At 36.6% G+C, this 14,168-nt stretch overlaps 1 protein-coding gene across 1 annotated transcript in view; it reads left to right on the top strand.

Annotated features, from left to right (window-relative positions):
* Window positions 1–10,079, top strand: part of MSR1 (macrophage scavenger receptor 1) — a 79,360-nt gene extending 69,281 nt beyond the window's left edge. The window contains exon 10 of the mRNA XM_075556759.1: window positions 9,881–10,079. Coding sequence (XP_075412874.1) covers window positions 9,881–10,014 — 134 coding nt within the window. The 3' untranslated portion in view covers window positions 10,015–10,079. The remainder of the gene's footprint in view (window positions 1–9,880) is intronic.
* The last annotated feature ends 4,089 nt before the right edge of the window (window positions 10,080–14,168 follow it).

Genomic DNA, 14,168 nt, shown 5'->3' with positions numbered 1-14,168 from the left:
GAAAAAGCCTGGGCTTTCTACTCCTATGAACAGTTACAGTCTCAGAAACCCACAGGGGGGTCACTATGAGTCAGCACTGACTCCCTGGTATTGCAAATGGTTTTGGATTGAGCAGATTTAAGTTCTTGTGTAAATTATGCTCAATTAAGAGAGATTATCATTACTAGGAATGCCAGCTACAAGCTCTGTGGTTCCAACCCAGCAGCCTCCTGAGGAGAAAAATCTGTGTATCTGTTCTGTAAAGACTCACAGTCTTGGAGACCGTGTGCAGGGTAGCATGAGGCAGAACCAACTCAAGGGCAATGACTAACAAGATACAAACTGCACAGTCATAAATGTGTTTGTCCCTCTCCATAAATGGATCAAGTCAGTCTTATTTATGTTGTGTGGTGATGCTCTAGGGTCATAAAGAACCATGAGTTGAATGGGTTTTTGTTGTTGTACAGAGACATGGCTGCAGAAGGATGCTATGTGAAACTCTAAGTAATATTTCCACCCAACTCAATATGTATCCAGTCTTGTTTCAAATCTCTGTCCAGAGCTCAATTCCAAACAATTGGAGAAAGATTATGAAAATTGTAAAATCACAAAGCCTGATGAGCTTGGAGGAATAAAATAATCAAACCAGCTATTTGTTCTGAGGGGGAAAAAAGTATAAGAAATGAATTTCATGATCCGCTTCACTGTACATTGTATTTTAAAGAATAGGCTTAAATTATAAGCATATTTTGGATTAGCCAAGGCAAACAACCTCTTTTTTATGTAAAACCATTTAAACTCCTCCTTAGTCTTCTGCTCCCCCACTAAGGTTTCACTCAAGAGTGGGGAAAAAGGCAATGTGAATGCAGAATAGAGCCAGGAAAGGAAACTTAGAAATATGAACAGATGGGTAAGGAAGAGAAACATTTGAGTTCTAATTATTTAATCATTCTTTCAGAAAAGTAAGAGGACTTAGATCAGCATTATATTGTATATAATTAAAACAAAAAATTCAAATGTGCTCTTTTTGCCTAATTTCCCCATTATAGAAATAATAAAATTTCCTGTAGACAAGCTCTTTTTTATTCTTTTTTAAATTTCTGGTTTTAAAATAGCAAACATGTCTTACCAGAGATAATCCTCATGAGCTTTAAGAACAATTCTTTTGGCAGCTGCAAGCAAAATGATTAACTTTAAGCACACTCTTTTTAAATAGGGTTTTTTCATTTGGATGCACCTTTTGCATAAAGCAGAAAGTTCTTTGGGTTTTTTTTCTGAGTAGACAAAAAGGTTAAATTAACAAAGCATGATGAGGCATTTCACACTTGCGATTGCATGGGAGAGTACATTACTCCTTTTTCCCCATCTGAGTTTTCTAACCCCTAATTCCAGTTTTCTCCCTGGAGTCAATCCTAGTGAGGTTTTAGAAGACAGTGGGGATATTTCTGGGCATTTGTTCCAAGTGTAACTGAGCTGTGTCCAGAAGCTAGAGGTAAGAAAGGGTGGCCTTGAAACCGCTCTCTTATCTTCTCCTAGGTTTATACCAATGCTCAAAAGGACAAAGGCCAAGTGAAAGAACAATTCCAATACCCTCTTTTGATCATTTCAGCCAACTCTTTCTTAATTTTCTATTATTCGTTTTACATTCCATAATAACATTTCCACATTAACATCAATATTGAAAAGAAATACATCGGTTGAAATTTTAGTCGTCATTGTTAGGTACCATCAAGTCATCTAAAAATGAAGCCTTGTCTTGTCCTAAGCGAGCCTTGAAATCATTGCTATAGTTGATCCTATCATCACGTCTGCTGTGTGAATTCACTTTGTTGAAGGTCGTCTTATCTTCCACTGACCTTCTTTGGACCAAGCAGGATATCCTTTGCAGAGACTAGGATATATTTGGACTAGAAACTATGCCCAAAGTATATAAGGCCTGTCTTATTGTCCTCACTTCTAAAGAACATTCTGGCCATGCTTCTTCCAAAACAGATCTGCTCGACCCTCTGGAAATCCATGGAGCTTTCAATATTCTAGACCACCCCCACCATTCTTTCAACTACATCAATTCTCCCCTGGTCTTCTTTGTTAATTGTTCAGCTTTTACATGCATATGAGGCAATTAAAAAATGCCAAGGCTCAGGAGCACCTTAGTTCTCAGAATGCCATCTTTCTGCTTTTTGACCCTTTGTAGAGCTCGGTTGCGGTAGAGCTGTCCCCTACAGTGTGCCATGTGATTTCTTGACTGCCCCTTCCTTGGATGCTCATTGTCTCTACATGCAAGTAGAAGAAAATTCGTGGCAACTTTCCTCCTTTCTCATGTTCTTTATTGTTCCAATTGTGAAGATTTCTCTTTTTTGTTGAGATATAACCTTTACTGAATACCGTGCTCTTTGGTCTTCATTAGTAAGTGCTTCAAGTTCTCTTCACTTGCAGTAAACCAAGTAATGTCATCTGCAAATCACCAGTGGTGAATGAGTCACGCTTCTTTTAATGCGGACGCTATGACTATCTTCATACAGTTCCATTTCTCATATGATTTGTTCTGCATGCAGCTAGGGTAACACACTGACTCACATCTTTCCTGATTTTAAACTGCTCAGTATTCCATTTACTGTAAGAACAATTGTCTCTTGGTTTATATACAATTTAGAAAAATTAAGCATTTTGTAATTTGCTATGACCTACATACTCTAATGCCTTTGCATACTTTATAAAACATCTCTCTTGTAGTCTCTGCTTTCAGCCAAAATCCATTCACCATCAACGATGATCTCATTCATGCCATGTCCTTTCTGAATTTGGCTTAAATCTCTGGCATACCCTGTTGATTTACTCCTACAGCCAGTTTTCCATCGTCTTCAGCAAAACCTCACTTGAGTGTGAAGCAAGATTTGACTGGAGTATAATAGTAATCACATGCTTCAAAAAAAATCAGAGAACATTTAAAGGGAATACAATTTGAGGGCATTTTTGTGAAATTGCCATTTATATATGGTATAAATACAAGGTGGAAGAATTCTCTGGGGAAGAATTAGAGAGATAGACACACATCCTTCAGAAACGCATAGACCTAAATGTAGAATATGTCAAGAGACAATTGTTCACATTTTGTTATTTTTTGTCTAATAAACAATTCTATAATTTTGTAGAAATACTTTTTGATTTTTATACAGATAAATAGAAAGATAGATATGATTTGAAAGTGTGAACATCTAAAGTACAAAATAATTTTGCATAGATTTCCTATGAATAGAAAGGTTAATCTAGAAATTAATAAAACTGACAGCAGCAACAACAAAAACTCTTGAGTAACAGTTATTACCTAAAGAAATGAAAACAAATTTCTATTTTAATCTTTAAAGTTTATATAATAAAATTTTATGATACTTTTGTATTAATTTTTTAATGCAGAAAGCAATTTCAAACAAGATGGGAAATATGTCTTCAATAAATTTTGCCTGAAGGCTTAATAGTTTTGAATATTTTAATATATAATACAGCAACAAATTTTTTGAATTTTTTCTGTAACTCTATTTCAGATTATATCTAGCCAATAAGCAGCATAAAGCTTTAAATGCCATCTTGTTTTGTTGTTTGGCTTTATTTTTTCTGTTATTTTGAGCAAGTCACTAAACCTTTCTGAGTCTTGGTTTATTTGTAGATGAACTAGCGATAACATGTATTATTCCAAAAAGGTTATTGTGAGAAAGAAGTTTAATGAATCAACTGTGGAAAGAACTACCATATTGCTTTTTGTTTCATTTGCAATCGAGTCAATTCTGATTCATAATTACCCCACTTGTTTCATAGTAGAACTGTGTTCTCTAGGGATTTTAATGGCTGATTTTTTGGAAGTGGACTCCCAGGCCTTTCTTCTAAGGTTCTTCTGGATGAAATTGGATCTCCAACTTTTGCGTTATCAGTCAAGTTCATCACTTGTACAATCGAGGGCCTCATGTCTTATATATAGACATTCAGAACATGCTCACGATGATTGAACCTCTACCACATACCACCCAGAAACAGAACAACTCAATGGTACACATGTATCGTACCCAGTGAGAAATGCACCAGAACAGTAACTATGAGAGCTGGTTGAACAAATGTGTTTTGAATAGGTACATTCAATGCACAAAATAAAATTCAAAAATTTCTTGAAGCTGACCTCCTAGTAAGAGTTTATATATTAGATACTGAATCAACTATGGTGATGTATTAGTGGCAGAAATAATATTTTGATCCTGAACCCATGATCACTATTTTGTTGCACATCTCACTGGATGCGGTACATGCTGATAGACCCACCCTCATAATGCAGGGACAAACCTTTGCTGGAAGGCACTCTTCCAGGCTGATAGTCCAGGTAGTAATACTAGCTCTATTATATACCTCCTGTGTGGCCCTCTGCTCTGTCACCTCACTCACTGTCATCGAGTCAAAATTGCTTATTATGACCCTACGGGACAGGTTAGAACTGCTCCAGTGAGATCCTGAGCCTTGTCTTTCCCCAACAGAATAGCCAGTGGTTCCCACCTGCCCACCTTTCAGGTGATACCCAGTGCATAAATGCTAGGCCACCAGGGGTCTGCTAATTTACATATTCTCTTAAATGCTCAGTTTCCTCCACCATAAAACTATATCGACTATAAAACTACACAGTCATTGTGCTTACATTTGAAAGGTTATTTAAAGGTTCAATGAAATAAGAGCTCAAAACACTTTGAGTATTTCCTGCTGCCTGGGGAATTCTACAAAAAGTGGGCTTAACTTTTCTTTTTTATTACTACAGTTTTCATAAGTAAAATTCTTGCCTTTCTAATCACTCTATTGTTTGAATTCTAATGATTTCATTACTATTGTAATCAATACAGACAATTAATCAAAATTATCATAACAATGTAGACTGAAGTATAACTTTACTTATTATTTTTTTTAACAATCTAGTGAAGGAACATGTGTTGTAGACTAAATTATCCTTCAATTAAATTAAAATTGAAAATTTATTTTAAAAATGTAATTCTTCAAAGAAAATGTCTATTATAAATAATTAAATAAATGAAGCTCTTGCCACTGAGTTAATTCTGACTCTTGGTGACTCTTTTTATTAAAGAGTTTTATTGGCATATACTTCACAAATCATACAATTTAATCATGTAATCATATTACGGATATTAGTGCAGTCATCACAATTAATTTCAGAACATTTTCTTCTCTTCCTCTTTGTTCTTAGCTCCCTCTTTATCCCACCCTCCCTTAGAATGCCCCACGGATTTTATGTATAGAAAATCATACAAAACACAAACAGAGGCAAATAAACAGATTTTTAAAATAACTAAACAAAACAAAACATGGAAAAACCTCAGCCAAAGAGAAAGCAGGAAATATGACAATCTGAAACAAATTTAAAATGGGTCAAAGGGAAACTGAATGATAAGGTATTTTATTATTTTAACCTAATTATAGCTGCTATAAGCAACTACCCAGTGACCTCTGTCTTATAACAAGGCTATGCCCATCTCTGGACTATGCTCAGAGGGATTCACCAGAGCCTTAAGGAATTTTGGGCTTCCACTGTCATCCATAGCCTTCTGCAAACCTGATTTTTCACAATTTAAAATCTGATACCTTTCTCTCCTTTTGATTTTGATTTTATTATTTACAATCCTTGGATCACACAGGATGGTGTGCTTTTTCCACATGAGTTTAGTTGATGACTCACACAGATGGCTGCCTGGTTTTAAAACAAGCTTTTAAGGCTTCTGATGCTATTCTCTCTGAAAACTGGGCACCATCTGGTTTCTTCATCATTCTTCTCTATACAACCCATGTTTTCAGTGATCTCTTCAGGAGGGTTAGCATAGGGCAAGGCCATAGCTTAAGAACTAATTGCTAGTAGATTGGGGATTGAATCTTTATGAGAACAACCACCACGCTTTCTTCTGTGGTGCTGCTTGGTGTAACTGCCAGCCTCTTTATAACCATAGTCAAGTGCAAACAACTGGCACTCCTCCTGAAAGGGTTGATATACACCTTTAATTGCCTTTCTGGGTGACAGGGGCTTTCTTTTCATGTAACATTCATATTTTGCCACCTGTACAACTCTAAATGTGATCAGTGTGGTCATTTCTTTCGGTCACTTACAGTACAAAATTCTGCTCCAAGGACCCCAGTTTTCTATCCAGCCATCCAATGGCTCCACCGACCCCCATTAATAAATGCTGTGTTCCACAGTGCAGGGGCTGGTCCTAGTTCTACACATCAGGCATCCTTATGCTGCCGCCACTCAAGGAAGTCCCCATGGTAAAATGGTGTTCTTCTCCAGTGGCTGTCTTAAGCCATTCTGACCTACATCTACTACCTCTTTGCTTTTAGATTTTATTATTATTGTCTTTTACTATCATTTATCTTCATAAACCCAATTAGTATTCATCAAGAGGGTTAGAAACATTACATATGAGTTTATATATATCTTAACATCAAATCATATTCTGTAGTACTTTATTTAATACATATTACTAATGATAAGGTGTACAAAAACAGAAGAGGAAGGTTTTAAGTACAATTTGTCGTAACTCAAGTGAGATATACACATGGAAAATTCCTACCAGCTTAGTTTGTTATTTCAAAACTCCCAACATCTGTTTATTTATTTGTCCACATGTGGTATGTTTATGCTGCTAGAAGTTTAAAATATATGTGCATTAACATTTTATAATATATTATTTATTAAATTTACAAAGTATTTTTTAATTAGCAAAAGTAGCATAATTGAATATACCTCTTTAAAGGAAGTCTTCATTTAACACTTCATTTTATAGTCCTCAGTTACAGTGATTTCTGGACATGTTTAAGAGATAGCTGCTGGGACGGAAAGAGAACCTGAATGTTATGCTGACCCCAATGGGAACGTCTTCTTAATTACTCAAATATCCATAGTATTAAATGATGTAGCAAAATTATTTGTTAAAATGTAGAAGCTAATTGTTCTTCAACTCCTTGATGGATAAGTTGATCTTTGAATCTTATCAGGAAGTTTGTAGTTTGTATATGTTTTAGAAGACAGCAACAAGACACAAGTCACTTATAAGTTTTTCAAAGATTTTGTCCTCAAAATTTAAGTGGAAAACAGAAGAGGGTTTTTAATGGGTGATAAAATATTCAGTTTTTTTAATTATGTTTAATATTAAGCAGTGATGTACTTCAAAAAACAGTCATCTTCTCATCCATTGGTAAAATGGCATCCTTACCTAAGAAGCAGGAATGAAGAATGATGGGCTAGTTACATACCTACTGGGTAGACTAGTGCTGACGATGCTGTTCTCTTGTCATGTGTGTGGAGGAGGTCAGATACAACAGCGGTCAGCATTAGTTCTGGTACTTCATTTTTTTAATGCTTGCCTTATGAGTAATATTCTGAACCTATGGTTTCCTTACATTTAAAAATATTATTATCAATTGGGAGTCAATACACATATCTTATCACTCCATAGTTCAATCCCATAAGCAGTATTGTACAGTTCCTATGACAATCTGTTTCCAAACATTTCTTTCCTTCCTTGGCATTTTATGCTTTTTACTTCCCACCCCACCACCACTGTACCTCCACCAACCCCCTCCCCCCACCACTCAGAAACCCTTATTCTGCTTGCAGTCCCTGTAGGCTCACCCATCCTGGGTTTCATATACTGAAAAACACATGTTCAAGAGGGTGACCTCAATGACATAACACCTCAGAGATAAACCCTAATATGAACAAGCAAAATAACAAAATATGTTGAAAACCAGATCAAGTGCAGCATGCATCAAAGAGGGGAATCAGCAGACAATGTTTTAACTGCTCAAGTCAGATTTATCCCTCTGATCTTTTATACTAGTCTGTTTAGTAACCACTTTCCTCCCATCTTACATTTTAATGTGTAAGTCTCTTGCTGATTGTGTGAGTATTGATTTAATTAAATATAGATAGCATATCTGATAAATCAGTCATATACAAACTTAAATGCACTAAAAGTTAAGGAAAGAATATGTTGCTGTCAAATCCTCATTTCTCCAGAATATTATACATTCCATATACATTCTGTGTGCTCCTAGATGGCTATAGCAGAGGTTGAGTTACAGATCATGTAATTAAAGCGAATAGTGTGATAAAGTGGGTTGCATAAATTATTTGGTTTTCCAGTCTGTCCAAAATTTAAGTTTACATTTTCCTATGTGAAATAGTATTATGAAATAGCATTACACTAAGTATGCAAGAGCATTATGAAAAAAGTTTAAAATCCTGTGGGAATAACCAAAATGTGTCTCAGAGATGGAATAAACACTGCAGAAAGGCGGCCAGGAAAAACTGGCTACCACTCGGCTACCACAGGCTTCTTATTGAAAAAACAACAACAACAACATTGCATCTGCAAACAGTAAAGGGAAGCACAATACAGCAAGACATGCCTATGGTCACTGAGATTGTCGTCATTATAGATATATCAGTTGTAATTAAAATATGTTCCTCTCCTTATTTTCAGATTATTTTTTAAACCTAAGATGTTAAATTTTTAAAGAATATCAATCAGCCATCATCAGTATTATAAACAATAGCATTTGTTTTGTAATTTAGTCGATTACGTGTTAAGAGAGTATAATATTTGGAGGGGGTCGTGGATAATTTTTTAAAACATTTTATTGTTATTTAGGTGAAGATTTACAAAGCAGATCACAGTTTACATCTAACAATCCCTATCTACTCTAATCCATCGCAATCTTCTCAATGTACTATTGCTTATCCTGCTTTCTACCTGTAGCTCCTGTTTCCATTCTTCCTTCTTCCCAAACTGAATTTTGTCCTTGGGTGAATGCTACCTTTTTTATCTCAAATGGTTGGTTATTCTAACATGGAAGTACGTTCAGTTCCAGACCTGAAAGATAAGGGATCTCACCAATCTCTCTTTGACCACTAAGTCGGGTCTCTTTTATCAGTTTGAATTCTGTTAGACAATTTCTCCCACTCTATCTAGGACCTCAATATGTTATCCCTTTCAGAGCAGGTGGAGGAGAATCCAGGTACCATAAGATCTTTCGGTCTCAGGGTTGCAGAGATTGATGTTTTGGTCTATGAATCTACTGGATTAGTTATATCCTTTCCGTTTTTATCACTCTTCCTTTGGAAGAGGGGAGACTCATGGTTGCACCTTAGATGAACAATCAAAAGCTTTTAAGACTCTCGTTGATGCTCACCATATTAATATGTAGAACCCTGCCTTGGTGAACTACTTTATTCCAGTTGACCCTGCCACTCCCATGATGACTCATTGCCTCAAGTTGTTTGGCCCCCATGTGCTCCACCACACTCATAGATATATTTGCAGCAAAATTAAATATAACACTGCAAATATCTTCCATGCAACCAATATAATCTGGGGCTATATTTCAACTCTAACATCTCCCACCTGTTTTCTCTGTGTACCAAGGCAAGGATCTCTCTACTTGTAGACCACCACTCTTGCAGGATTGTGAATAAAACACAATTTGCATCGGTTTCTTTAACTCTTGCAAACTTCCCAGTGTCTTTACCATTTCCCCCGAATCGCCCTCTGTCTGTATATTGCCTTCTCCTTCACATCACATGAGGTTACATTTGTACCTTCTAACCTGTGACAGTCTTTCCCTCTCTGTCCCTTCCACTACTGGTTTTTACAATTCATACATATTTGGATTAAATTTATCTGTTGTCATCTCAATGTGCTATATTAGCCAGGGGGTTAATATTTAAACTCTAATAGTACAGAATTTACCCATATATAATTATTGGTAAATTTTTGTTGAATTAATGTAAGAATTACTACTTTCATCAGACACCCAACTGCTAAATTATATGCACTAATGCAGTTATATCTGGCTATTGCAGGTACTGGCCCAATTTGGCTAAGTGAAGTATTCTGCTTTGGGAGAGAATCATCGATCGAAGAGTGTAAAATCAAAGAATGGGGTGTAAGAACATGCTCACACTCTGAGGATGCTGGAGTCACTTGCACTGTGTAATATTTCCTTCATTATGGAATAATTATTGTTGCAAATTATTTTATTACTTTGATCCATTAAAATCAGGTTGGTGAAATTAAAATGATCAAAAAATTGGAAAATCTTTAAAACATTGTATAGACATATGGAATACCTCCCACACAATAATATATTTTTAACATTTTTTTATAAATAATTTGCTCCCGTAAAGATTCACAGCCTCAGAAACCAGATCCTAGAGGATCTTATGTTTGGTGAATTCGAAGGAGAGCAAAAAGAGGAAGGCTATTAGTTAGATGGATTGACCGTGACTCCAACAGTGGGCTCAAGTATAGGAACATTTGTTAGGATGGCACAGGACTGAGCTGTTTGTTTACAGGGTCACTATGGGTAGGGAGCGACAAAATAGCCCCAAACAACAACAACATGATGAAATTAACTGAAAAACAGTGGGTTTTTATGTAAATAGATTTTCAAAAGTAATTTTCTGATATCCCTATGCAGATATTTAAGTTTAACATTACCGGCTCACAAAGACAAATCATAATAGAAATACATTGGTTCCAATTTATGACATCGTTGCTGCAAGATTTCATTTTTAACATTTATCCCTTTCTTGAAATCTACTTATCAAATTAGTATACACTTCCAATGAGTTGATTTTAAGTCATGATGCCTCTAAAGGGCTGACCAGGCTGTACCTTTTTCTAGGAGCAGATAGCCTGATCTCCCAGGGATTGGCTCGTAGGTTTGAATCACAGACCTTGCAATTAACAGTGCAGCTATTATTAGTTTATATTAATTGTTTCCTAAATAATGGATAAATTGGGAAGATGTCTACAGTGTGCCAACTTTACAAATTCCCAATCTGAAAATCTGTCTTTAATATATAACTAGACTGATAGATAACAGTATTAACTATTGATAAGCTTCAGCCATGGTGGGCTAAGGAATTTTTTAATTGTCATGTCTCACAGTTGTTTTACTGATCCACAAAGTTAGTTGAAAACAGGCTGTGTGAGAAGAGATACAGACCCTCCATCACCAGTAGACAATGTACTCAAATAATAGATCCCCAAATAATTTCTCTTTCAAAAATGCCATTTTTCATCAAGTTAAGTTTTCTATACATTTTAAATTGCACTGAACAATTACTTGTCTGAACTTCTCAGACACTGTGCTTAAAATATAAATACATTTAATTATACTATTCTATTTAAGCTCATGCAAATGTCCTGTACACAGAAGAAAAATACAAATTTTTCTGGAGCATTTTATGCAGTCAGTTAACATCCACAATCAGAGAAAATTTTCAACTACAAAGGCCCAGAGGCAGGGAACATGCCAAAAACATTTCTTAGCCCATTTCCAGTCCCACACCCAGAGTGTGACTAGCTGCTCTGGGGCCCAGAGACCCAAGCAAGACAGATGCTGTCAGGGTATGCCTGCAGAACATCAGCAGTCTACAACTGATGTCCAACTGGGAACAAGTGAAATCTGATATATGGAATTGTTCTAGTTTTTAGTGGAAATAAACAAAATCATGGGCTTAAGTTTATTATTTTTCCTTGTAAGCATATCCAAAGTCTCACTTCACAAATAGTCAAAAAGTAGTGGCCTCCCTGTTGTCTTAATTGAAATAGCAAAGACTTTACCTTGAAATTGGAACTGACCAAATGAGAACATATTTGTATCACGTTAGAATCTTCTACTTTGTGAACAGAGGATAGTTTCCCTCACAGTGCACTATGGGTAAGAAAAATAACCCTGATTAACTCAAATTGTAGCCCACCCTGAGCTAGTTATTAATCCTTTATGCTGAATTCCACTGTCTAGGTATTTTCATCTTAAAATAAATAAGATGATATTAAAAAGTATGATTTACATTGTGCCTATAGTCTGTTAATGTAATACTGCTAGAGGCTGTATGGATACTGATTTCTCTTAAACCATACCTTTAAATCCAATAAGAACTAATATATAATTTTAAATATATATAGATATTTTTATATTAGAGATAAACCAATAAGGGTCAATTAAGTCTAGAAAAAAAACTTCACAGTGCTAAAGCAAATTGGAGGCTTCATTTACTCTGAAATGGTAAATTACACTAAGTTCTTGAGGAAGCAGAAATTTGTGATTTACTTATGGAAAGAGAGAAAAGAGCTAAGTAGGGTCAATATATACTACTTGTCTGATTACCTAGAATTATAATAAATGAAAATGTACATTAAAATAATAAAAGAGGAGGGATGTGTCAAGAGAAAATAAAGATCAACAATGGATATTTGAAGAAGAAAATGTTTATCTGAAGACAAAAAGGTTTAAAACAAAACATTCCCACATTATAGGAACTTTTGGACCCAAATGTGCAGAATTGAGGAATATGCCTATGCAAATAATATAGTAAGTAACACTTGCTATTAAGGAAAAAGAAACATTTGGAACCTCAGTTATGATGCAAATAGTGGATTTGTTTCCTAGTACTGCTATGACAAAGCACCATCAATTAGATAGACTATAAGGACAGAAAAACTTTATCAAACATTTTGCAATCTAGTAGTGGAGGCAGGGTTGTTTAGAGAAACTAATCAGTGTCCCTCATCTTTGGATCAGAAGGAACTCGATATCAGGAATTCCATATCAAGAAGGCATCCCCGCCCAGTACAAAAGAAGTCCACTAAGTCTAATGCAAGCCAGGGACCTCCTCAGCCTCAAGCGGCTGCAGGCTGATGCTGCAGAAAGAAAAAGCAGGAAGCAGGGATATCACAGGCCTACAGATCCAAACTTGGTGGAAACCTGGCAGGGGGGCTGACAGTTTGTAGGGTTTGATGATCTACTTGGGGTCACGCCTAGACACAGGCAGAGTCCCAGCAAGTAGGAAGATGAAGGGGCAGAAAGGAGTTGTCTCTGTTCATCTTGCTATTTTACAAAAGATCACATCCCAAGGGAGATGTCATTGAGCTACCAGAGGACTGACAGGTGGAACTCCACCCTTGCCAGGAGGAGTTGTAATATCTAACCACTGCACTAGGAGTATGAATTCACAGGTTATCAACAGAATCATGTTCTTTCCGAAGGACTTGGATGAAGACTCTTTCTCATCTTGCAGGACTTCTCTTGTCCTTGACATTCCCTGGTTTAACAATGTAACAAAACTCCGTCAAAATGTGACCATCAATATTAGTGTCCTATGGCTGCCATAGTGAAATGCTATGAAGTGGTAGCTTTGAGGAATATAGATTTATTACTTCCCATCTCTGGGGACTAGAGTCGGAGATCAAGGCCCCAACTACTTTATTTTTTATCTGCAGATGTTTGAAAAATTTTTTGAGTTCATGTGAAATAGGATAAAGAAACTTTAGGTATATCTCTTTGTCACTTGTAGTAGTTACATCATCTGTTGTCAATTTGAGACAAGTAAAGGGGAGTGATGTGTTAGTCTGGGTAGCCTAGAGAAACAAATCCATAGGAATTCATATGTGTATAAGACAGAGCTTTGTATAAAGGGTAATTGTACATTAAGAAAGCATCCCAACCAGTCCAGTCCAAGCCCATAAATCTGATATTAGCCCATATGTCTGATATCAATCTATAAAGCCCTCTTCAGACTCACAAAACACATGCAATGATGCCAAATTCAGGATGATCACAGGCCTGTGGGTAGAAAGCCTGTGGATCCAGTGGCATTGTGAGCATCTCAGCACTGGTAGGAATCTCCACGCACCTCCTCCAGTTTCCAGGGCTGCATCAGGCTAGGTCCATGTGACTTCTCCAGCTCCCAGGGCATAGCACCATGTGTTATGTCTCCAATGAAGTGAGCTGAGAGAGTGTGTGTCTCCTGCCTCCAAGGAGGAAAAACAGGATAGTTCCTAGAATTCTCAAGAGAAGGCCATGTCCACACAGAGACCTCATTGGCTTGTCCCACCAAGCCTTGGGGAGGATATTTCTGCTCAGAGGAGCCAATCCCCAGAGACCTTATGGCCAGTTCCACTGTGAGACATGACATCCCTCACTGACCCATAATCCCACAGGGGACAACACCAGAAACACAGTGTGGGAATTGCGCTCGATCTGATCCCACCACACCAAGACAAAACACTAAGGGCATGCAACAGAACAGCAAGGGGAATAGAACAATGAAATCCCCAGAGAATACCAAAAATAGAATTTGG

The sequence above is a fragment of the Tenrec ecaudatus genome, chromosome 8, assembly GCF_050624435.1.
Source record: "Tenrec ecaudatus isolate mTenEca1 chromosome 8, mTenEca1.hap1, whole genome shotgun sequence".
NCBI lineage: Eukaryota > Metazoa > Chordata > Mammalia > Afrosoricida > Tenrecidae > Tenrec > Tenrec ecaudatus.
Note: the sequence above shows the minus strand (reverse complement) of the source record. Positions and strands in the feature narration are given on the sequence as shown.